General features: G+C 40.8%; 2 protein-coding genes across 4 annotated transcripts in view; one reads left to right on the top strand and one right to left on the bottom strand.

The window, feature by feature from the left end:
• Positions 1-19: 19 nt before the first annotated feature.
• tulp4a (TUB like protein 4a) overlaps positions 20-23,703 on the top strand; it is a 27,846-nt gene continuing 4,162 nt past the window's right edge. The window contains exons 1-7 of the mRNA XM_040018542.1: positions 20-2,232; positions 13,321-13,449; positions 15,033-15,194; positions 15,635-15,815; positions 18,447-18,554; positions 18,738-18,904; positions 20,193-20,255. Of these exons, the coding sequence (XP_039874476.1) occupies positions 1,981-2,232; positions 13,321-13,449; positions 15,033-15,194; positions 15,635-15,815; positions 18,447-18,554; positions 18,738-18,904; positions 20,193-20,255 (1,062 nt within the window). The 5' untranslated portion in view covers positions 20-1,980. The remainder of the gene's footprint in view (positions 2,233-13,320; positions 13,450-15,032; positions 15,195-15,634; positions 15,816-18,446; positions 18,555-18,737; positions 18,905-20,192; positions 20,256-23,703) is intronic.
• On the bottom strand, positions 22,036-23,595 carry gtf2h5 (general transcription factor IIH, polypeptide 5). Of its 3 annotated transcripts, none has more exons than XM_040017797.1 (3): positions 23,491-23,595; positions 23,027-23,113; positions 22,036-22,934 (listed from the first exon to the last, which is right to left on the bottom strand). In XM_040017797.1, exons 2-3 carry the CDS (start codon positions 23,059-23,061, stop codon positions 22,754-22,756), a joined length of 216 nt encoding a protein of 71 aa, XP_039873731.1. In that variant the 5' UTR covers positions 23,062-23,113; positions 23,491-23,595; the 3' UTR covers positions 22,036-22,753. The 3 variants fall into 3 exon arrangements, with proteins under 3 accessions (XP_039873731.1, XP_039873730.1, XP_039873729.1); XM_040017796.1 differs by having other exon boundaries at positions 23,027-23,174; positions 23,436-23,572; XM_040017795.1 differs by having other exon boundaries at positions 23,436-23,572.

Raw genomic sequence — 23,703 nt, 5'->3', positions numbered from 1 at the left:
TACGGATCCAAGGTAGGCACTCCACTGATCGCTGATGTATCTCTGGCTTTGTTGGACTCATGGTTTATATTGTTTAGCCACTTTGTCACTACACTGCCGAGGTGTGTTTTTTTTTTCTCAACAGATGTGTCCTAATATTAAATAACTATTGCCATAAATCGTTTGCTAATGTGCTAACCGTAGCCTGCTAGCGAGTGCCAGCGGCGGGTGGACGGAGCCAGCCTGGCGCTGATAGCTGACCGCTTAGCCGGTTAGCTGTCTCCGGTTGTTGTTCATGGAGAAAAAGAAAAAGAAGAATCGTGACAGACAGCGTTAGATACCCGCATTCCCCAGCATCTCGGATGGATTAGCGTTACAGCCCAGCGCCAGACTCGTGAAGGGAGGAAAGATTAATCCCGCGACTGGAATGTTTTGATGATCAGTGGAGACCACAGAGCTCTCGGTCTGGATCCAGGTTCTGGCTAGCTATTGCTAATAGGCAGGCAGCTTATGGTGATCGATGTTTTTGGCTAATTTTCCACCGTCTTACGGGCTTAAGCAGTGATTATTTGGTTGTCAATAACCATTGTATCTTTCTTATGTTATTTTTACGAATTGGCGTGGTTTAATGGCAGATGGCTTTTTCGAGAGGCACCTATTATCATGGCCACTGGTTTACGATTTAGTGATACTGGAAATGGTGGGGAAATCTCGGGATCTTGTAATCACCGCTGACTTAATCTTAATGTCGAGTATATTTCCAAACAGCCATTCTCATTCAGCTATTCTTTGTTGGGCTTGATTTTTATTGTCTCTGTATTAATAAATAACGTCCCTTTGTGCCTCTTCGGTCTGTCTTGTCTGTCTGACCTGCCCGGGTTCATTTTAAAGCTGTTATTCTTTTATTTGTTCTTACCTCTCTGTTACGGTCTTTGTTGTTTACCTTTCGTCTATTTTGTTTTTTAAACGTTTGGCCGCGAGAGGCCGCCTTACTACAGCTTTGTAGCCTAATTAAATGAAAGCTAAAATGATACCTGGCTCCTATAAATTATTAAGCGGGTAGTTAAATGCCCTTCCGCTGAACAGGATAGTCCTCAAAGTAAAATTGCTGCTCGAAGAGTAAAGGCAATTTTTAGCCCAGCGCATTAATATTTAAATTAACGGCAGTGGGCAGCAAGTGAGCGCTTTTCCACAGCTTGTGTTGTGACACAATTCTCTTGATTTCTTAACTACATTTTTATTTTATTTTTCGTGTTTTTCTATGTTATATATAAACGTCGTTTTGTGTATTACCCAACAGTGCTCTATGGAATCCCCGAGGCCGGTTGAAAAGGCGGGCCGGCTGACGTAATGACGTTACCGGGAGAAGCGGCTCTCCTGTGGGCTGTCAGCTGATGGAGAGGAGTCCCTGCTTCTCCTCTCTCAGACACAAACTGGGATCAGATGAGGAGGATGTGGAGCACAGAAAGGAGACAATGATGATACTTGGAATGAATACCTGCCTGTTTTATAAGTTTACAAGATAAGGCGCGTTTTTGTTTTTTCTTTTTTGGGGGGTTGATGCTTGTTTTGCTCAGCTGATAGGAGTCTCAACTTTACCCTGGTGGATATCTAAATATATTTTTAGGCACTTTCATTTGGTGCCTTCTCTCCGAAACAGCGCGTACTTGGTAGCATCACATCAAAAATGACCTGAGTGCCTTTTTTTGTGTGTGTGCCACCTCATTTGGCTACATAACATCATTAATCCAGCAATGCTAAAATCCACCTGTTTTTTGACCTCACCTGTGCTTTCTGGGGAAAGTTTTTATTGATCGCCTTTAGTCACTATTCCAGATCCCCAAGTAAAAGCACCAGTACTATGCACCTGTTGTCGCTGTCTCATTTCTGACACGGAACTGGTAACCTCAAAGGAGGAGACGTGCTGATAACAGTAGTTGTCCTCTCCGAAGAACCTCCCTAAGGGTACTTTTTATTCTGGGAGTGTAGAGAGCTGCAGGCATGTTCGCTGCTGTGGAGCATGGCCCAGTCCTGTCCAGTGACTCCAACATCTTATGTCTGTCCTGGAAGGGCAGGGTGCCCAAGAGTGAGAAGGAGAAGCCGGTATGCAGAAAGCGTTACTATGAAGAGGGCTGGCTTGCCACCGGGAACAGCCGAGGAGTGGTTGGGGTTACGTTTACATCCAGCCACTGCAGACGAGACCGGCCCACCCCACAGAGAGTAAACTTTAACCTCAGAGGGCATAATAGTGAGGTAAGAGGTTCAAGTACAATTGTTTTTGAATAGGACTGTTAAGATGTCTATGTTAATGCTTCATCAAACAGTCTTTGAAGCTCTTAAAGGCCGCAGTCGTGTTTTGGAAGCTGTTTTAAAATGTCTTATAATCAAAAATGTATCTCAGGAATATTTAATTAGTAAATCTTCTATTTATTTATTTTTCCCACAACTTCAAGCTACTCTGATATTTCTTCCTCTTCAGTTAAACTTAATAAAGCAAATTTTCAAAATCATTATTTTTACGTGTTTAAAGCAGTATTTGAGAAGTTTCAGTAAAAGTAGACTAGTTGATCCCCTTAGAAAAGGCTGCTTAGTCCAACTTATTTTAGCTCGTGAGCCACATACAGTTATATTTGTGGGTTGTATGGAGCTCAAGTGGGTCGAACCAGTAAAATCACTACATTTAAAAAAACAAACAAACAAAAAAACAAAAAAAACACCTCTTCACATTGTGGGAGGCTGAGGGTTTTGTGTTTTCCTGCGGTGGATGATATTCATTAACCGTAAGTTGCCAGTTAGATCAACTTTTTGGTTGCAGTCAAGATATGTATACAAGATATGCATGCTCTTCCTAGTCAATACATTCTGTTACTCCAGACAGGCTTTATTCCTATCCCTCAGTATCGTAATAACCCTCAAAGATTCCCACAAAGAATGCATTGAGGCAATTTAGTTGAACCAAAAAGACTGGATGACTGTCTGAGTCAAATGTCCCAGCAATATTAAATACTAATAAGGATTTTTTTCTCACACACACAGGACAAGTGGAGATTGAACACAGGTTGCGTTTTCTATTTAGTGGGTTTAGCTGTTTGGAGTGAGGTGCAGTGTCAGCACTCTCCGAGGCAGCTGAGGGGAGAGTGGATGAATCCCTACACGGTGTGACTGAAGCACAGCAGTAATGCCATTTAACTCTGACCACTTAAACATTCAGCTGTTATCTATATAGTCTATCTAAATAATAAGAAAAACATTTACACCAGATGTTTTTGATATTTCTGATAATCTCATTTGATGTCTGCATCTTCCTTTTCTGCACTCACAGAGTTTGGCACTGCACTATTCATTTGTGCCCACAATTTATTTCACACTTAACTCTCAGATTGCTTGCTTTTAGGATGTACATGTTTTTATTTTATTTTTTATTTATTTATTTTTTGATCAAGATTTGCACATTTTTACTCTTTGACCTCATTCCAGCGCTAGTAATGAGTAGTAAAGGTCCTCTCCAGTTCCACTCTTGCTTTGATATAAAGCAGTAAATAAATGCTTTGGGCGATGTGGAATCCATCACTCACGCACTCTATGCATAATTTGGGGTTTCTGACATTGGTGGAAATTACGCTGCTTAATGAATTCTGTCAAGTTGTGACAGATCGGTTCACTCACTTGGGTCATTTCTCATCTCAGTTGTGATGAAGAGAGGGCAGATTGCAATACATATTATAATACAAAAGAAATGACCCCCAGGAGCACGCTATATACGCTGTACTTGTTTTTTTTTACTTTGCATTCCTTGCACCACTTGACTTTTTTTTTTTTTTTTTTTTTTTTTTTTACTGTCTTTCAAATTAAACTTGCAGCATTGCATTTACATATGTATTAATGTGTATTTATTTATTATCACCTTTTATTTAAAGAGGTTCATTCTTGTCAGTGCATTTGCCATAACCCTTTGTCTATAAAAGCTGCTCTTTCAGCATCAAATGCCGTTAGTCCCCTGACAGTCCTGTCCTTTAAACGTCAGCTTTGTCATTGAGAACTTGTCATTGCTGGTGACGAGTGTCCTTTCATACAAATTGGCTCAAGTCATGTTAAGAAAAGCACACGGACACAGAAATGGAATATGAACTCATCCTATAGGAGTTTAGTCCTGCCAAGATCAATACTCATGTCAGCATCTTTAAATTTGGCCATTATTCCTGTTGATGTATAGACCTCAGTGTTCAGTGATCTTCCTAATGTAAGTGAGTGTCTGAATGGATGTGTGTTTTGGACTTGTCCCAATATGGGAATTGTAGTAAAGTAAAAGCCGGATCTTAAGCTGTCAGACATCTGATAAGAAGAGGGCACGTGGATAATGGACTGTAGTGTGTGGCAGTGCCAGTGCCTGGGGTGCCCTTGGATTACACCTGAGTTTACCTATAGTACAGACCTTGGCACTCCAAGCTACTTGAATTAAAAGCATCTTATGATGTGGAGAAGCTCCCCTATTGTCTTGCTGTAGCACTTTTTTTTTTTTTAAGTCTGTTGTGATTTTCAGGTACTGAAAAGGTTTTCTGGGTCCTGTAATAATCCCAGTAAACATATGTCCTCCTCCACCTGCTTCACTCCCTTCCAACCAGCTTGAGAAATAATTACAACATAGCAGCTTCAAAAGGAGCAAGGTGAAAAGTGGGATCCTTTTGTTGTAACTCACAGGCACCTTTTCACAGAGGCATACCAATTTGTTTTCTGTTGAGACATTTTTTATGGTGCTTGGTTGCTTAGTAAAAATGCTAAGAACTATATGTGACTGTTTAGACAGCCTGCAAAAGTAAAGCTTGAACATTTCAGCAGGGGTTATTAAGCATTTTGTTCCCAAGTCACATCTGTATTCATATCTGTGGAAAATGGCTTCCGTGCAATCATTCTAGGCACTTTGATAACACATTTGCAGCATCTGGAGCTTTCAAGGATCCTACTTTAAAAAACAAAACAAATGAATTAATGTATTTTTTGGTTTGCAGTAAGCTTCATCAGCATATAGGTTCCCTCCATCACCTTATTGGACACAAATTCCAACCAGCTTTCTTCCTGCTTTCTGCCTTGGAGTCGTGTTTGGTTTCCAAGTGCCCCTTTAGTTTGTTTGGCTCCACGTTAACATGGCAGATAATGCACTTGATTAGAGGGCTGTTGACAAGATCCCCTTTTTCATATTTAAGAAAAAACCCTGACTTCCAGTACATGACAACTGACTTGCCAGCATTTAGAAGTTTAGAGTGGTTTCAACTGGTTTTCACGCTTTGTTATCCTCACACTTTTTATATATATATATATATATATATATATATATATATATATTATATAGATATATAGATATATAATTATATATATATATATATATCTATATATATATATATATATATATATATATATATATATATATATATATATTATATATGGATATATAATATAGATATATATGTATATGTATATTATTTATTTATTTTTTTCAAAAGTGGTGGATTTGTACTCTGTTTTGATTATAACAGCAAAAGCCTAGATTGATTTTAAACCCATTCAAAGATGAAAATGAATGCCCTTGTTCTAATGGACTTGGGTGGCTTAATATACAGGCATGTATGGCAGCAATAGGGGTGTACCATTTCTTTTCAGTATCATAAACATAAATCATCTATGTTCATCCATCTGCTTTCTTCTGTGTGTCGGTGTCGCGGTGGCAGCAGTCAGACCTTGCGCCCCTTAGCTGCCTCCTCCAGCTCTTCAGTGGGGACACGATGCATTACCAAGCCAGCTGAGAGGTGTAATTTCAGTGTGTCCTGGGTCTGCCCTGGGGTATCCTCCCAGTTGGACATGCCCAAAACGCCTCACCTTGGAGGCACTCATGAGACATCCAGGTCTCCTCAACTGGTACAATTCAATAGGGAGAAGTTGTGACACTTCTATTTAAAAAATCAGGAAAATAATGGTGAAAAAAGCAGAATTTGCCCTTGAATGTTCTGATATTATTTTTATCTAGTTATTTTAAGAGAACGCTAACCTTTAGCAACAGCTGTGTCAGCTCCGCCACTCAAAAATAAGGCTGAAAATAGATAAAAGTGCTACATTTTACATCTTTTTAGACAACTATATTTGTGATGGTGAAAAATAATCCCTCTGGGCTTGTGTCAAAATAGATCAATGCTTCTCTTGACGATCTAATGCTTTTATCCCCCCCTTCTTCTCCTGGTACAGTGCATTCAGATGCTGAGCAGAGCGAGCAGCTAATCACTAGGCGTCCATTCATTCTCCATGAGAGCTGAACATCAGAGACAGGCTTGACAATGACTGTCAGCATGTTGACAAGAAAATGTTGGCCACAGCAGAGGTTTTGGGCAAATTGTCTGTCAGTGTCCTGTCATCTGCCAGCTGTGATAGTTGTCTTACGCTAGAATCATATGTGCTTAGCTGTGCGAGGAAGTTTTAAGTCTTGCAGTGAGGCAGTTCCGTGTTTTGTTTTTTAACTCAAAGTATAATAGGGAATATTTAACGTGACTAATGTTAGTCATAAGAATGTAATATATCCTAAACAATTAATTTTATGATTATTGATATCTACTGATTGTTGACTGCAGAAACTTGTTTCAAACCTCTGAACTATTCACAAGAGACTTATGGGTGTATTCTTGCCCAAACATAGGAGTCCCACCTCTTAGTTTCCCCTTGATAACAGATGTAGACTTTTCTCTGGGGAAAAAAGTCCAACAGAGACAGAAGACACCATGACACAATCATTTGTTTACCACACTGAGCTCAGAGTGCAACGTCTGTAACTTATGTACTGATCCATACACTGATTTGTATCTGAGCAGTTGTTCCATGCTCTGGGAGTACACTATAGCAGTGCTTGGTGGTTATTTATTTGACACTTTACGCAAATGTTGAAGAAGCTATATGGAGGCATTAACCATGTATAGTTTATGTCCTGGCCAGATTGAGCTGGTTTGCGGGCCATATTCTTGCTCTTATGTGTTCTAGTTTGTCTGTGCATCGTTGTTCTGCTGGTACAGATTTTGATTGATCAACTTGGGTAAATCAATCCATTTGATTAGGCCCAGCAGTATTTTTATGTTCCTTCACTTTCTTGCATTTTTGCTCTGTGTCACATTTTCATGTGTTAAAAATTCCTCCCTGCCAAAGCCTCATAAATAAACTAATTTTTATATTGCTGTTGAGGGCCTGTGGAAGAATTAACACCTCTTTTTAGATGAGCAGGAAGGATTCTGTTATTCAGTGTTTTTCTAACACTTCTGTTAAGACTTAAATGGGAACCTCACAACTTTACAGCAGCTTTATTTTTGTCAGTAACTACAAGCTATAGTGTTTCCTGGTCTTGTCTCTTCCTCCTTTCATAATCACCTTCCCTGTGCTGGTCGCTACCTGACTTTATGGAGTGTGTCTTCTTCTGCTCTCTCCTTATGTGACCTCTTGACATTGAAAGGCCAGCTCAGGTTTGCCAAGTACATGACCTCTTCACTGAATTAAAATGGTCCCTCCAAATGTGCTTAGTGGAAATGGCTTTGGTGCGCTAATCCATCCTCAGAGAGGACATGTTGCGTAACGACTGCTTCCTCAGATCCAGGTGTACTTTTCTGTTCACTACAAATTTTCCAGTGTGGCCTGTGCAGTTCATCTTCAGCAATATTTGTAGTGAAGGATCAGACAGACAGACAGACGCAAAGTTTCGTACACTTGTCTTTGCAGAATAATACAGCCTTATTCTGTCCTTCTGAATAGCTAGGTAGGCTAAAAGATATTATACACTGTTTTTATTATGTATGCTAGTTTATTAAAGCTCCTTATTACAAAGAATTTAACACAGCCTATAGCAGCCTTTACCAAACGTAAGAGTGTCACAGCTCTGTTGGAAATCTGAAAACCTTCAGCCCCCCAAAAAACTTGAATCACAGTAGTATTTTGTTCTGTTTTTGGGGATTCATTTTGATCCTTGTCAAATAAATGAAGAATAACACTTAAAATATAGCCTTTGTTTTATAAGGTATGATTACTTTAAAAATGTGAATATTTAAGCATAAATATTCAGTTCATCTTTCTTTGGTTTTAATTGTTTGCAGCTTGCAGTGCATTGACGCTGGCTCACACTTAGGGACTTGTCTCTCATTCAGTCATTCACCACGTTAGCAGATACACCAACAGGACTGAATAAAATCCAATAAACTGGACTTTTACACCTTTGTAAATGTTCTGCTTTGTCTGTGTTTGTGTTATTTGTGGATTTATTGCATTAAATCCAGTCCTATTTAGTGTCTGATCTTACTCAACATTATTACCAAATTTGTCTGCATGAAATGAGATGCATGATTATCAGACTTTAAGGCCTCAAAACTACACAATGTAGAAACACCCCCAAAGAAGGAGGGTGGGTGTATCATTTAATCTCTCTGGCCCATGGAAATTAAGGCCTTTTAGTACTTGTTCAAACCTATCGTGAGGTGCCTGCAACTGGATATTTTTTGTGCCTGTTTTGGTCACTATTTTCCTTTTTATTGTTCTGCCGATTGAGGAACACCAGTGGTATGAGGGACTCTGGTATCACTCAGATTACTTATTTTCTATTATTCAATGCAGTTTCCCTAAAGGTACTTTCAGGAGTCTTTACAGCACACATTAATAATAATTGTAAATGCTATTAACTTATTATTATTTATTAAGGTTTTATTACACATCTGACTTGCACATAATGAGCTCAGATTCTACCTCTTTTGATGGATTTGTAAATCACTCCTGCTAATTCTTGCCTTTGTGTCAGCACAGCACAGAGCTTTTCTTTAACTGATATTGATATCTGATTTGCTAGTCTTGGTGGGCGGGGATCGGTCCATCAGGGACTCCGCTCCTGCCCACCGCCAGGCACACATTGTACCTGGCGCCTCCTGGAGGTGGTGGGCCTGCAGGAGAATGGGCTCATGTCCCATTTTCGGGCTGTGCCTGGCCGGGCCCCATGGACTAAGGCCTGACCACCAGACACAGGCCCGGGCACCCTCCCCGGGCCTGTCTCCAGGACGGGACCCTGGTAATCCTATTCCGGGCAGGGTGAACTGTTCCCTTGATCCTGCACCCAGGACCAATTTGCCATGGGAGACCCTACCAGAAAAGGGGTTAATTCTACGAAACCGAACCTGCTTTTGATTTTGATGACCATTTGCGAATAAGGGAACTGCCAAAAGTAGCTTCTCCTAGTTCTTTTTCCTCTCTCCATCCTCGATGAGCTCTGTGTTACCCATAAGTCAACTCTTCATCTGGAAGGAAAAGGGGAAAATCATAGACCTGGATGCTGCTCTTTTCTTGGATGCATGAAAAAAGTAAAATAATGACTGAGTGTAATATATTAAGGCTCTCCCTTTCCTCAAACGTTTTGCAGAGACAAAGTTATTTGTGCAGCAGACATGCATTGTCATGGACTTGCACTCACACCTTCACCACTATGTCATTTCGCTGTCATAGTGTCCCCTCAGTTGTGCTGACACCAGTGCCTCCTGAAGCTGTTGCTTGGTTTGATTTACTCTTCTCAGCGAAGTTGCTGTGGTCAGTTCTGCTCCCTGTTCCTAAAAGCATATCTGTACTTAAAAGGCAGGGGATGACCATCAGCTACGGTGGACCATCTATGTCTGCACAGGAAGAATTCTGGTGCAATATTAAGCCCTCAAAATGCTTTGGATGTAATTTTCACACAACCATCTCACATATATCTGACACAACAGTAATGGGCAGCGTAACCACTTGTGTTTAGAGAAATGCATTTATGCACCAAACTCTGACTGGTCCAGTGATTGTATTTGGCTCTTAATGCTCCCAAAACTGATCCCAAAACCATCCAGATGAGCAGCATAGCAGAGTAATGTAATGTGTATGTGTTAGTCCCCATAGGGAAATAGTTCCTCTGCATTTAACCCATTCACCCAGTGAAGCAGTGGGCAGCCACCAATGCAGCGCCCGGGGAGCAGTATGTAGGGACGGTACCTTGCTCAGGGGTACCTCAGGGTAGCCGTTCAGTGGAGTCGAACCCCCAACCTTCCGATCATGGGGCCACCACTCTACCTACTGAGCTATCCCTGAAATGATCTCCATCCGAATTAACTGTAGTGTTAGTTACACTTTCCACATTGCATGCTTACATGAAAATTTTCTGTAGATTGGATAAACTCTTCTGCCTGAACCAGCTAGCCAACTAATAAAATCATAGTTTCTCTTCCACTGCATCCTACAGGCTGGTCCAGACTTCCCTGCAAAGCCACTGTACTACAAGGGCCCAAACTGCACATGTATCCTCCAAACAGACAAGAGAGTAGTCTAACAACTATCCTTACTTGGTGTCTCCAGCTGTCCTTGCACAAGTCACCAAAGGAGTATGCACACCTAAAAATGCACATCGCGTGGTGATTTGAGGTCACTGGGTATGCTTGTTCAGTTGCCAACAGGAGGCTGAGGGTTGGTCAGTACAATACTAGTACAGAGGAAGAACAGTTGCAGGCATGGACACTAATTTGTTTCCCATCTTGAATTAACAACTAGTCAACGCTAATGTCTTTGTTTACTTTGGGGGAAAATATCCATGTGATTGGAATGTTTTAAAGGGGTGTTGTGATTAAGATCCAATCAAGAAGTGTCTGCGTCACAGCTTTAAAAAAATCTGTTTCTGTCTCATCAGACTAAAACTCAGTCCCAGAGCTTTTAGTTGAATATGGGATCAGCAGCCTTTCAGAGAGTCTCTGATTTAGGGGTCCTAGAATACTGCAAGAGTGTAAAAACAGCCCTGATTGTAGTAGATATAGAGCTATTATGTATTTTTGAAACAAAAACTTGTAGGTGTTCTCTACATGATGATGCTAAAGCCTTTGAGTGATATATATATATATATATATATATTTTTTTTACATGTCATTCCAAAGTTCTTTAATATCTCTCTGAGCTTATTGGCGCTGATTACTGTCTGTTTGAGCATATAATGTAATTATACTGTAATTAAAAAAGTATTTTTAACTGTATGTGTTTGCACATGTTGATGTGCCTTTCCTGTGACACCTCAGGCTCCTCGTGGTCCTGCAGCTCCCAACGCTTATCCTGTCTGTCTCTATGTGATGTCTGATCTCCCTGATCGCTGCATCACACGAGGTGCTCAGCTGTCCCCCCTCGCAGGATGGCTCACACTAATCTCCACACTGAGCTAAATTTACAGACAAACAGTTTATTCTCACCTCTGTGGGGCTGTGAGTGGGAACACACGTGAGACACAGCATGTGTAAATCCAATGCTAATTTATCCTTTTATGTTTTCCTTTGACCCTGCTTTGTAGTTGCATGAATGCTGTTAGCTTTATGCAAACTAGAGCTCATGCCTAATCTAAAGCCACAAGTCTCCTCTAGTTGGGACTGAATTATGTTGTATAATACCACGTGGAAAATCCCTTTTGATCGCCAGAGGTTGCAGACAGTGCATAGATGGAGGAACACCACAAATCTGTGTTTTTTTTCCCCCCAATGAAATCCTTGTAATGTGTTATCTTTGACAATACTGGTGCAGAAGCCTATTAGTTTTGCACCCAGTGAATGCTGCTGCATGAATGATTGCTGTGCCAGAATGATAGATGGCAGGCTAGTTTTAATGGTCCGTGAATGCGGACATCTCAGAATGATGTGGAGACCTTCAGCTGTAGACCTGCAATAGGATGATTGTCATTGCTACAAAGACATAGAGGAAAAGGACAAACTAGAACATGCAAAATCTGGCTAAGAGGACACTTTAATGATGCATAGCAGGGACAGGACATTGATTAAAAACTACTATCTGCTCATTAAGCTTTAGGGCCATGCCTTGTATATTCATATAAATTGACTGATTTGACTTCCAGACTAATAAGTGTGACAAACGGGGTATTGCTCAATAAGAAATAATTGATAAATATTGTGATGTTCCCTTGTGCATTTTATATCTTTTTTCCTGGGTTTGTAAAAAAAATTTTTTTTTTTCAAAACAATTGGAGCTGCTGAGCCTCACTCATTAAATATATGCCCTGACTACATGATGTTGCTCCAATAATCTTTTTTCCTGAAGCCTGATCATCCTAATATTTTATTTTTTTTCCAATGCCTAAAATGCTGCTTGAAAAGTCCATAGACTATAGCAAGATACTGTTTGAGGAAAGTTTTGTGATTAATGATCATTTGTGTTAGATGAATTCTTAAAGAAGTTCTTAATTAATAGCCTGTAAGTCAGCATTAATGGCATTAGTGCAAGAAGATAATAAAGTATTCAAGCAAGTGTAAGTATGATTGATTGTTTCTTTTCTTGATGGAATATAAAATGGGGACGCACAGTTAATAGCATCTGTTTCATTGATGGATGGAACTGTGAGTGTGTTGCACAGAGGGTAAGGAGGTGTTGTTTAAGGGTTGGCAGCATTACTGGCTTATCCAACTCAGACCCGCTGATCTATTGGACTTGCGGTCAGAGAGCGTGAGCACCACTAAAACCCTGCTCGGTGCTGCGTGTGTGAACGTGTACGACCCACGTGCTTCACTTAGCGAGAGCAGAGCGGCTCCCTTCTTAGGATTACTCCTCCAGGGAATAGGCTGAGTCACGCTACAGAAAAGAAGACAAATGGAGACACGAAGAGAGGAGGGGGCAGGATGGAGAGTGTGATGGGCACCTTTTAAGATGGGTGACAGAAACGTGTTATGAAGAGTGTTTTGTATACTGTGCTCCTGCAGCTCATACCCAAGCAAATTACAATCAGTCTTTACAGTACTAAACTCAGGGCAAACGGAGAGACTCATATGTTTGTGTCAACCTGTAAGACTCCTCTTTATTATTTTCCTGTATACATCTCTTTTCTTCCATAAACGCAAAAATGCTGTAATGTCCCATTTTGAAATGTGCCATTCAGTTATAAGGTGACATTATAACTGAATCTCTCTGTCAGTAATATTCAGGATACTAGCGGCTCCTTTGTGACTTTTTCAAAATGAGGTTAACCCACTTTTTGAGTTATTTCCATCTTTCTTGATGCTAAATTTAGTTCATTGAAATGTGGGAACTTGGATTTTAGGCATTCAGCTGATCCTAGAGTATAATGTCTTAATTAAAGGCACTTTGTTGTTTTTCTCATGTTATCTGTAGGTAAGTTGACACAGAGCCATGGCTAAATTCACTGTCAGTGAATGAGTGAATTAGTACATTTGCTTATGTCTTGTAAAATAATGGCTGTCAAAGGACACTGAACAGTCTTTCTGATAATTTTATCTGATTGTTTGTTTGTGTTTTTTACCTCACCTCTGCTTTCAGGTGGTATTGGTGCGTTGGAATGAGCCTTTCCAGAAACTGGCCACATGTGACACAGATGGAGGCATTTTTGTTTGGATCCAGTATGAGGGCCGCTGGTCTGTGGAGCTCGTCAATGACCGAGGAGCTCAGGTGAGAGACACAAGTAGACAAAATGTAAATCGGTCCTTTTAACTAGTTTTAAAAAATTGTAAGAAATTATTGTGTAAATAATGGGTAAAACTATATGATAGAGAGTTAATGGAAGCAAAGCAAGCAGTGATAATATAAAGCAATATAATGTCATTGCAATAAACCTGTAATACTTAAAGGTACAGTGTGTAAAACCCCGCCACTAGATGTCAGTAGATTTGAAATCGCACTCGACTGAGTTGTCTTTTTTAACCCCCTCCAATTCAAATGCATAATTATAGCTACGGTGGCTGCTGTAGGACAAACAACTCTGGCCACAGTTCATCTATAGTGAGTGTAGGCTGTTAAGCCGCTGTGTACCTCAGGTATTTATTGGTGCCCATTTCTGTTTACACTGGAGGAGGCTGTAAAACTTTGCGATACTGAGTTGAGTCGTTAGGAATGTCTTGAACTTTTCTGTTGGCGCTGTTGTTTTTGCTGGTGTTCATCAGTGTTAGTCAAACTTTCTGCAATGACAGAGGGCGTATATAATCAGAGCGAAAGTGTGATTGTTAGGACAATCAAGTGTAACATTAGCTGGCATAATATTAGGTTATAAGCAGATGTTGTTGTTATTGTTGTTGGTCAGCTGTCTGGACATGTGAGGCTTGCATTTCTATTCTGCTAAGAAAAAATAAATGTGACAATATTGAGAATAAATAAGCGTATTTGTGCATGCTTATGTGTGAGGAGGGGAGGAGGAAGTGGTTAAAGTGACAATGGGGGGGGGAAAGAGCAGCAGTGGTGGTGGAGATGATGAGAAAGAGAATATAAAAATATTTATGTCCAAATGTTAAATGGTGGCCACATATATAAAAAGTGATTAGGTGGAACAGCAATGTCCATTTTGGCCACTGTATTGCAGATGGTGGGGCAACATGGCCGCTCACAAACTAGTGTTAAATGGATTTATTATAAATGTATGAAATTGATTTTGAGTTTGTTGGAAGAAGTAATTACACGCTAATCAATGTATATTTGTTTTTTGTTTTTTTTATCATTTTTATCAAACCTCAAGTGGTTTTATGTTTTATGTGTTTTTACTGATGCTGCACATTAATTAAAAATTAAGCCTGCCAAGCAAACATAGGTAGGTAGGCCACATCTATCAAACATTGTCATCATCCCTTGAGCTAAGACTTGACACATGTTGACAGCATCTTTTGTGATTACTTGAGTTATTATTGGAGATGACAATCTGAACAATAGCCACACTTTTATATGGTCTGTGCTTTTTAAAATGCCATCGCTGCTCTGCTTTTGTCTGAGAGGTTAAAGTTTTTTTTATATACATTATTTGAGTTGAGGGACACTGTTTTGTCATAATTAGTCTCTAGATCAACCTGCATTTGAACAGAAGCAGAGCTTCAAATTTGGAACCAGAATATTTTAGAATTCTTCCTAAAAAATGATTTAAATTAAAAATATAAATCATTTACAGAATCATAAGATGCTGCTGATTCTGTGTGCAACAGCTGAGGTATATACTATTTATTTATTTATTTATTTTAATAACTCTAACATTTCTTATCTGTCCCTTCTAGGTGAGTGACTTTACCTGGTCCCATGATGGGACCCAGGCTCTTATCTCCTATCGTGATGGCTTCGTCCTGGTGGGCTCTGTCAGTGGGCAAAGACACTGGTCCTCTGAGATCAACCTGGAAAGCCACATTACCTGTGGTATCTGGACCCCAGATGATCAGCAGGTAACACTCTATACACATTTTGATGGTCACCTGGCACTTTTCCAGTCTTTTAATGCAAGTAGAAGTAGAAATGTTAGGTTGCCATTTGCCACTTTGAGTATGTAGACAGAAACCCTGAGAGCTGAATCTGTGAGTGACAGCAAGCTTCCACTGGCTTGAATGTGTTGTTGTCTTTGTAAGGCTATATTTTTCTTTTCATGCCGTTAAACTGTCAGCACAGGTTGGATGTCAGCAGACTTTCAGTCCGTGTATGTGTAACTGTCCTTGTTTATCACCATCAACCCATTTATGTCCATTTCTCGCAGTTTTTTTCTCTGTGATATGCATTTCTCTTGTTTTTCTTTCTTGCTGTTGTCTCATTTTTCTCTCCTCTTTCAAGTGTGAGTCTTTGTTCTTGTGTCAGTGTCCACATTAATATTGTTTTTTTGCACTTGCGCCAGGTGTTGTTTGGTACTGCAGATGGACAGGTGATAGTGATGGACTGCCACGGGCGCATGCTGGCCCATATACTGCTGCATGAGTCAGACGGTATTGTCAGCATGTCGTGGAACTACCCCAGCTTCCTGGTAGAGGACAGCAGTGAGAGCGACACAGATTCTGATGACTACCCCCCACCACAAGGTATTCTACTCAAAACTTCTTCTTCTACCTTCTGATCAAGAAACATGCGTTAAAACCAAATGTACCTGGTTAATTTCCTGCCTGATTCTCTCTGTGACACATCACATCTTTCAAAGAATAATAAACCTATATTTAGTCACACTATTTGTCTCAAAATTTAATTAATTGAGTAGAAGTACATCTTCTTGCTTTGCCTCAACAAGAAGATCTCTCTAGGGAGATATCTTACTCAGCTATGCAAGTTATCATTGCTAGCAGTCTTTAAACATGGTTTGCAAGACAAGTTTATCTAAAGCAAGAACCAACACCTAAAAAGGAGCAATGAGTCCCAAGAAGACCCAACATTCAGTATTGTCTGAATCATTGCTTGGAGAAATGTTCAGTTTGGAAACTGGCGGAAAGGCAAGGATGACAGCCAGGTCGAAATCCACTTCAGCAGGGCCACAGGTAGAATAAGCCTTCAGGTCCAGCAGTAAACCATCACTTATGCAAGCTAGAGCCCACTAAAGTAAGCTCTTACTTTATCATAGGTTTGTTCATATGAGGGTGAGCTAGGGGTCATACATGCTCTGTATAAATGACCAATAAACATACTTAGATGTTACCCATTGGTTGGTTGAGTCCTCTGTTATGAAACCTCAAGCTTCATAATGGGAAAATCTGGATCTGACTGACAAACCGAGTGACACTGCATGCTCAGGCTGAAGTCACATGTCAAACAATGGGCCCACCCTAAAGATTTTTCTGCTTTGTCCTCATTTTGTGCTCCATTTGGGACTGTAATTGACTGAACCCCATGCTGAATAAATGGTGACCCCATGTTTACTAGGGATCAGTCGAGAACCGGTTCCTGGGAGTACCGGGAATCAATAAGATTCTCTGTAAGAGAATCACTAATGAATCGAATCGATAATTGATATTGATAATGGAATGCACTGACATCACTTTCCAGAAGCTATGTTTTATATACAGTCTGTGCTTCGGATACCAAAAGTGGACCACTTCTCCAAAACCCCTGTAGGTATTTTCATATAAAAACAGATTTCTGCACCTGCATCTCCAAAACAAGTGAAACTGATGGTTTAATATATCCTTGTTGCAGTGCACAGCTTGACATTGCTTGACAAATGGCAGTAATTTTGCCAGTGGCACTGATTGGCTAATCATTAGCCTTCCTGTTGCGTACATTGGACTGATTGCCTTTTAATCAAGAAACCGCCACTTCATGTCACCAAGCCAGACAAATCAGTCAACTGTGGAGTGAACAAATTCAAATGTCTGGAAGTAGCCAGGTCACAAGCACTTCTGCAACCCATGCTTCAGTCTTGTCTCCTCAAATGGACCTCTGTGACCCAAAGTAGCTTTAAAAAAAATAGTTCTTGGCTTTTCTCAACATGTATAAGTGTGTTTGGTAAAAGCATTTAAACTACAGCTGTATGCTGCTGGTCCAGTGTAAGCTGTTTAACGAAGCATAAGAAGCACAAGCCAACTAAAAAACAGTTTTCCACTGGGACAGAAAATATCTAGTGCACTGGGATGTAAGCTGTCTGTCAAGGGAATTGTTGCATCTGGTCAGCCTCCTCTCCTGCTGATTTCCGTGTGCACACCAGCCAGCGTAACAAACTGAAGAGAAAAAGAGGCAAAAGAAACAAAACAGGAACCAATAAAAATTAGCTTAATTAGTCCCAGTTGCTAGGGATATATTGGTGAGGGTCTATCCTCCTCCCAGTGGTCTATTTAATTTTTTTTTCCTCCTTCTTTCACCACAGGCCAGGCTGAAAACTGCTTACCTAAGCTGGAACACAGATCAGGCTCTAACTCACTAATTAAACCATTCAATAGGAATTGATTGGCCCCAGTAGAAATGATCTCTTGAGTCAACAACTTGAGTGACGCACAAGGCTTGTCAAATCTTTGTCATGATACATGATGATAACCCATTATCATCGCACAGCACAGTACACTGCAGTTACAGCCCCATTTTGTATCTGATTTAAAGCAACACCTATTTAAAATCCTATCTGTGGGGATGTTGCAACAACAAAGCAGAAGTGGACATTTTATTTATGGTACTATTTGGGTCATTTTGTTTCAGTCGTTTTTGCACTTGTTTTTGATGTGAGGCTAAATTCTAGTAGTGGGTAGAAAGTTGGTTAAAGGAAAGCTGTTGTGTTGTATTATTGGAAGCTACTGAGAGCACAGACTTGTATATTTTTCACACGTTCCCCACTGATGGGCACAAATTAACATTCTTTTAAAGACCGATGTACAGACTTTAGTGGCGTCTAGTGGTGAGGTCAAAGCTAACAGCTAACACTTTCCAAATCTATCGCGGCTACACCATCCACAACCATTGTTTGGGCTTTCTTTTCTGGCTGACTCTGAAGCTCAATGGGCTCCATGGAAGAGGGCGCACTCTTTATGTAGATAGAAAATGCTTATTCTAAGCTACAAACACATTATTTATACTTTTAGGCAAATACATACAAATGATAAAAGAAGTGTAGTTCTCCTAAACACGTGTCTATTAAATCTAAAAAACATTGTGATTGATAGTTCTGATGAACCGAACAGCTGTTCACAATGCCTGGCTAATATGTTTGTGTTTTGTTTTTCTTTATTTATTCCTAGTGCACAGCCAGAAACCACTGCTGACAGTCAGCTTCACCTCTGGAGACATCAATCTGATGAACAGCTACGACGACCTCTCCCCCATCCTCATCCACACTGCTCTGAAAGGTTTGTGTGCGTTTGTTATTAATTTTGTTAAGTTAGCAGTTCTCTAGCTGCTTTGGCCTTTGCTCGCTTCATTGTGTCCTTCATTCACTTGTGTTAATTCTTTTTTTTTTAAATGATGTAAAAATGTGTAAAATGATGTTGCCCTTCATAAACGTGTGTGTACTACTTTGCTCTGTGTTGTAGATGTGGTGGTCCAGTGGTGCTCACAGGGGGATCTACTAGCAGTGGCAGGGATGGAGAGGACCCTCCTTTCCACTGACACCTCCTGTCCTCCACCCAGCAGGAACGCCATTGTCAAGTTCTACAATGTTCGAGGCGAACACATCTACACACTGGATACACCAGCACAGGTGACTTATGAGTGTCATCCTAGAAAAATAGTTGTTCTTATATTTAGTAATGCAGGTTGTGGTTCGAGTGGCCCTTCAGTTTGCAGAAGGGAGGACTACCATAACCAACTATAGTTTAAGTGAGTCAGTGAGCCGGGGTAGGAACAATATGAGATGGGAAGGCCAGGGCTACTTAATTAGCAGATAGTAATGACACAAGATACTACAGGGTTTGCACGGGTGCTTGAAATCCTTGAAAATGCTTGAAGTCTAATATTGTCTTTTCAAGGTTTGAAAAGTGCTTGAATTTCAGATGTGGTGCTTAAAAGTGCTTGAAACTGTATTTCATTCACAACAAATAACTGTCTGACTAAATGCTTTTCTTATCAGATAGAGAAATAAAATGAGTCGCAAAGTCTAAAAGCAAAATTTCTCTGCCTGGGCTGCCTACGACCTCTGCATGTCAGTGTATTTCAATGTGTGACCCCGCCCCTCCCCCGGACAGTCGGGGATGAGTGCACTAACATGCCGGGAGATTGTTGTTTCCATCAAACACTCCTTAAAACGCCAATGGCGGAGTTTGCGCTCTCGAGTCACATGATAGGTGAGTAAATAATTTTCGAGAATGTGTACATAGCACGTGCAAATTTTTAAAACTATTTTTATTATTTTGTGCTGGAAAAGCATGAAAATTGACCTCGGAAGTGTTTAAAAAGTGCTTGAATTTGACCCTGAAAAATGCATATGAACCCTGATAATATTTTTTCCAGGATCACGATGCTTTTTCAAATTCTTCATTCCATATTAAGTGTTGACTCTAACAAAAATCGTCTCTGATTCAATTTTCTGGAAACTGTGAAGTGAACTTGACTCGTGAAACAAATGTGAAAGTAGGGGGATGATGAAATGAACATACTATACAGGAAAATGTATCTTTGTTTAAAAACGGAGATGTTAATCATTGATGTATACATGACAATGTTCGTTTTGGAGATTGGCTCACCTGTTAAGGACGTCAGAGGGTACATACATTCATTTTGATCATTATAGTAAGATTTTAAGATTAAAGATTTTCATTTATTTTATTTTACGCGAATAATCAGCCTGCATGACAGACTTCGGTAAACATTCACAGATAATTTCCTTTTGTTTTCGGTTTTTATTGAATGACATCACTGTTCTCAGGAATCACTCTGAGGATTTCACTCCAGCAAAGAAGTGTTTTGCAGTAATGACATGATTTGCTTTACATTAGCCTTGTGAAAGCATATTATTCATTCTCAGATGTGTCTTCCCCTTCACACTGTAGCGCCCCATCACTACGCTCTGCTGGGGTCACCGGGACTCTCGTCTGTTCTTGGCATCGGGCCCAGTGCTCTGTGTGTATGGAATTAAACAGAAAAAGACAAAATCAATTCTTTTTTTTTTTTTTTTTTTCTTTTTTGTGTCCCGTTTGGATCTATAGCCATCAGAATTGTTGTCTTAAGGCCAAGAAAGATGCCAAGCGGATTTATTTTACCAAGTGGATCGTCATGGCCTTGCCATATTGGTCCATTTGATTGACCTTTATTATAATTATGAATTTATTTTATTTTCAGTTGCTACAAACGGGACAGACATGACTGGAGGATAGGACAGGGAGAAAGAATGAAAGAAAGAGAGGGAGAGAAAGAAAACCAAATGGGAGAAGAGACGGTGAGAAGGGGGGGAAGAAAGAAAAAAAAAAAAAAGAACAAAACTCCTGGGTCACCTGTATGGAGAAAAAAAAACAGAAGAGAAAGCAAACAATAAAGAGCAACATAATAAATAAAAAAAAAAACGGCACCATCACAATAAACTAGCTAGCAGTAGATATCAGTAGATACTAAATAATAAACGATATTGTGCAGCACGCAAGATAGACAGCGCACAATGTGCTTTGAGGCAGCAGCCAAGAAAGCTGTAGTCCGCGTCTGTGAATACCCGTGTGTACACCTGTGTGCATACCTGTGTGGATCAGCATGCTTGCATTCCAAAGGTTTCTCCATGTAACGATCTGCTAGGGAGTGTGGGGAGCCACAGCCCCGTCCTCCAGGGCATGAAGCAGGTATGGAGGAGATCAAAACTCCAGACATCCAGAGGCCCCCAGAACACAAGAGACCAAGGAAGACCAACAGAGGGGCAGCCGCGCCACTGTCCCAGTAAGAGCTGAGGAGAGTCCCAGATGAGGGCTCACTCAGCAGCCGCGGAGCAGAAGCCAGGGGGAGTTGCAGTGACGCGCCCGTGAGCTCCGCCGGCAGCCAGCTGTGCCTGAGTGACCGAGCCCCAGGCCGAGAGGCCGGGGGCACCCCACCTCCGAAGTGGCCCGAGCGAGCCCCAGGCTCCAGGCCCCGATAAGCGGCCGCCAAGGAGTGAGCCGGTGTGTACCCGGACGCCCACCCCCAGACACAAAGAACCACCAACGCACCGACACCTGAGGGAGTCCGCCACTGGCAGGGGAAGTGGTGGTGGGTGGAGATAGGTCTCCAAACCTTGGAGGGCCTGAGATGTCCCCAGAGAGGTGGCGTCTGATACCCAACCTGACATATAGACACAGACATACAGGCACACACAGACACAAACATCCATTCCCACCCTCATGCTCTCATATGCACTTACTCCACACTCAACCAACATGGAGACAAACATAAAGAGACGCTGTACACACGGTCACACTCCCCAAGCGTACTCTACGAACCGGGTCTAGGTACCCTTGCCCCTGGAGGGGGGAACTGCACCCAGACCCAGGTGGTGTTACCCTTTTCCCTGCGGTGGGGAGAGGCAGACCGCCCCGACTCCGCAGCAGCAGGGAGGCCCCACACTCCAGACCGCAGTCGGACGGCCAACTCCTCCTCCTAGCCCCCCCGCTCCAGCAGGCCGCAGAGAACGGGGGTGAGAGAAGACTCCAAACCTCCCTCCACTCGCTCATTGTAGTGTTGATGCATGTGTGTTCTAAGGTGCAATTAAAACCCAGGAGGGCATGGAGCTACCTGCCAGAGAGCAGCAGGTAAGCGCATAGTCCCTCCTGCTAGCCCTCAATGTCTACGTGTATTCAAAATTGAGAGGTGGGCAACGACGCCAACAAAATCAATTCTTACAAAGCAGCTTGAACATAGCCGGGCTTGTTTTTGTTAGCTGGCTTGACAAATCCTCAAACTCAGTCAGAAGTGGTTCCTCAACGTTCTTTTTAAACAGTTTTCCTGCTTCATGCTCTGTGCACAATCATAAAAAGGGTTTTTCTGTATGTTTCGGGGTGCAATGTATAACTAATGTAGAGAAACTTAGCTTGCGTTAATGATACTAAATAAATCTAGTTACTTCATCCAGTCACATTACAAAGAAAGAAAAATAAAGATGCCACATAGTGATAAAAGAGACTATTTACCCCAAATTATTTTCAATTTAAAATGCTTTAAAAGGGCTTAAATGACCTTCAATACATAATTGTATTATTTTGATTTACATTAGACACAACATCTTCAGAAGACATTTTTAAATACTTTTAGACCAACTTTAATCCAAATATGGAAAAAAAACTCAAAGTCACTGTTAAACGGCAAGCAGATGTCAATTCATTTAACTTCGGATCCTTGCTCCTTTCATATCAATTATTAATAAGGAAGAAAAAAAACAAACACATGCTGCTGCCAATACAGTAGCTTTGATCTGCAATTTAAAGAAGGCAAAGAAAAAGAAAACATATTCTGGAACCTGCTATTAAAATGTATGTAAACTCCTTGAGCATTTTCACAGTAATCCACTGTAGTCTGCAGTTAAAACACTGCAAACATTTATCCAGAGATCATGAGCAGTTCATGGCCAAAAAGTAGCACTTCTCCTGACAGTTTGCGTTCATTTCTGTGTGATGGGGAATGAATTCTGGTCCATCAACTCTCCAACTCTCTCCTGGAGTGTTTGAACCACCTCTGCAAGGATGAACACGTGCGTGTCGTCAAGATCCTTGAGGATGAATTTCTTTCCCAAGGCCATCGTTTCATCCAGGTACAGGAGAAATTGTTTCATGGCAGGATCACTGCAGGAAGAGAAAGTTAAAGTTTCGGCTACTTAAAAACAGATTTCTGTGAAACTAACTACAAATATTTCTTGGCAAAGTTACAACCTTACCATTCAACAAGGACACCTTTGTGCACGTTGACCATATTGACAGGTGCAGAGAAATGGACAGTCGAAGCTGATTAAAGAGCTGAACACCTGCAGCACAGTAAACAAACCGACAGCTGAAGGCCTCAGGTAGAAGCAGCTTTACGGCAGCCTAAACCATTATTAAGGCACCAAACAGTCAGATAAACGCGTCACATGTTTTCGGACATTTTAATAATATTTTTATTACCATTACAACAAAGAAAATACTTGTAAACGTTTAAGTACAGCGTATGCTAGCTCTTTGTTTAGCACCGGTTAGCATTTTGCTGCTAGCATTAGCTCAAAATAGCATGGCCACAAGCATGTTCTGCTACATACCACGATCTTAAATATCTAAAAGACCAAACTTCACACATATACATGTACATACCTGTCTACAGTTAAGCGAAGGATTAACATAAAGCAACAAACAGCCGTTTATCTACCCGAGATCTTCAGCTGTTCCTGTTAAGTTTTCAAGGCAGTGATGGGTTATGTAAGGTGTGCGCAAAGGGACAATCTTCTGATGTCCAAATATCGCGTTAGCGTGTTTTAAAAGTTTTTGCTGCTTCTGTGCTGCTTTTCTGTGCTTGGTAAAAGGTATCATATCAATACTGTGGGTTTAAAAAACTACGCTGTGTATAGATGAGTGAGTATTA

Source organism: Simochromis diagramma, unplaced genomic scaffold (assembly GCF_900408965.1).
Source record: "Simochromis diagramma unplaced genomic scaffold, fSimDia1.1 OVJJ01000802.1, whole genome shotgun sequence".
NCBI classification, from domain to species: Eukaryota; Metazoa; Chordata; class Actinopteri; order Cichliformes; family Cichlidae; genus Simochromis; species Simochromis diagramma.
The sequence above is the reverse complement of the archived record's forward strand: the minus strand, read 5'-3'. Positions and strand labels throughout refer to the sequence as shown.

Bases quoted from the DNA above. Each gene is read 5' to 3' on its own strand.
- gtf2h5 (XM_040017797.1), bottom strand. From the start codon at position 23,061: ATGGTCAACGTGCACAAAGGTGTCCTTGTTGAATG. The intron at 22,935-23,026 runs GTAAGGTTGTAA...CTCTTCCTGCAG, and splicing joins AAAGGTGTCCTTGTTGAATG to TGATCCTGCCATGAAACAAT.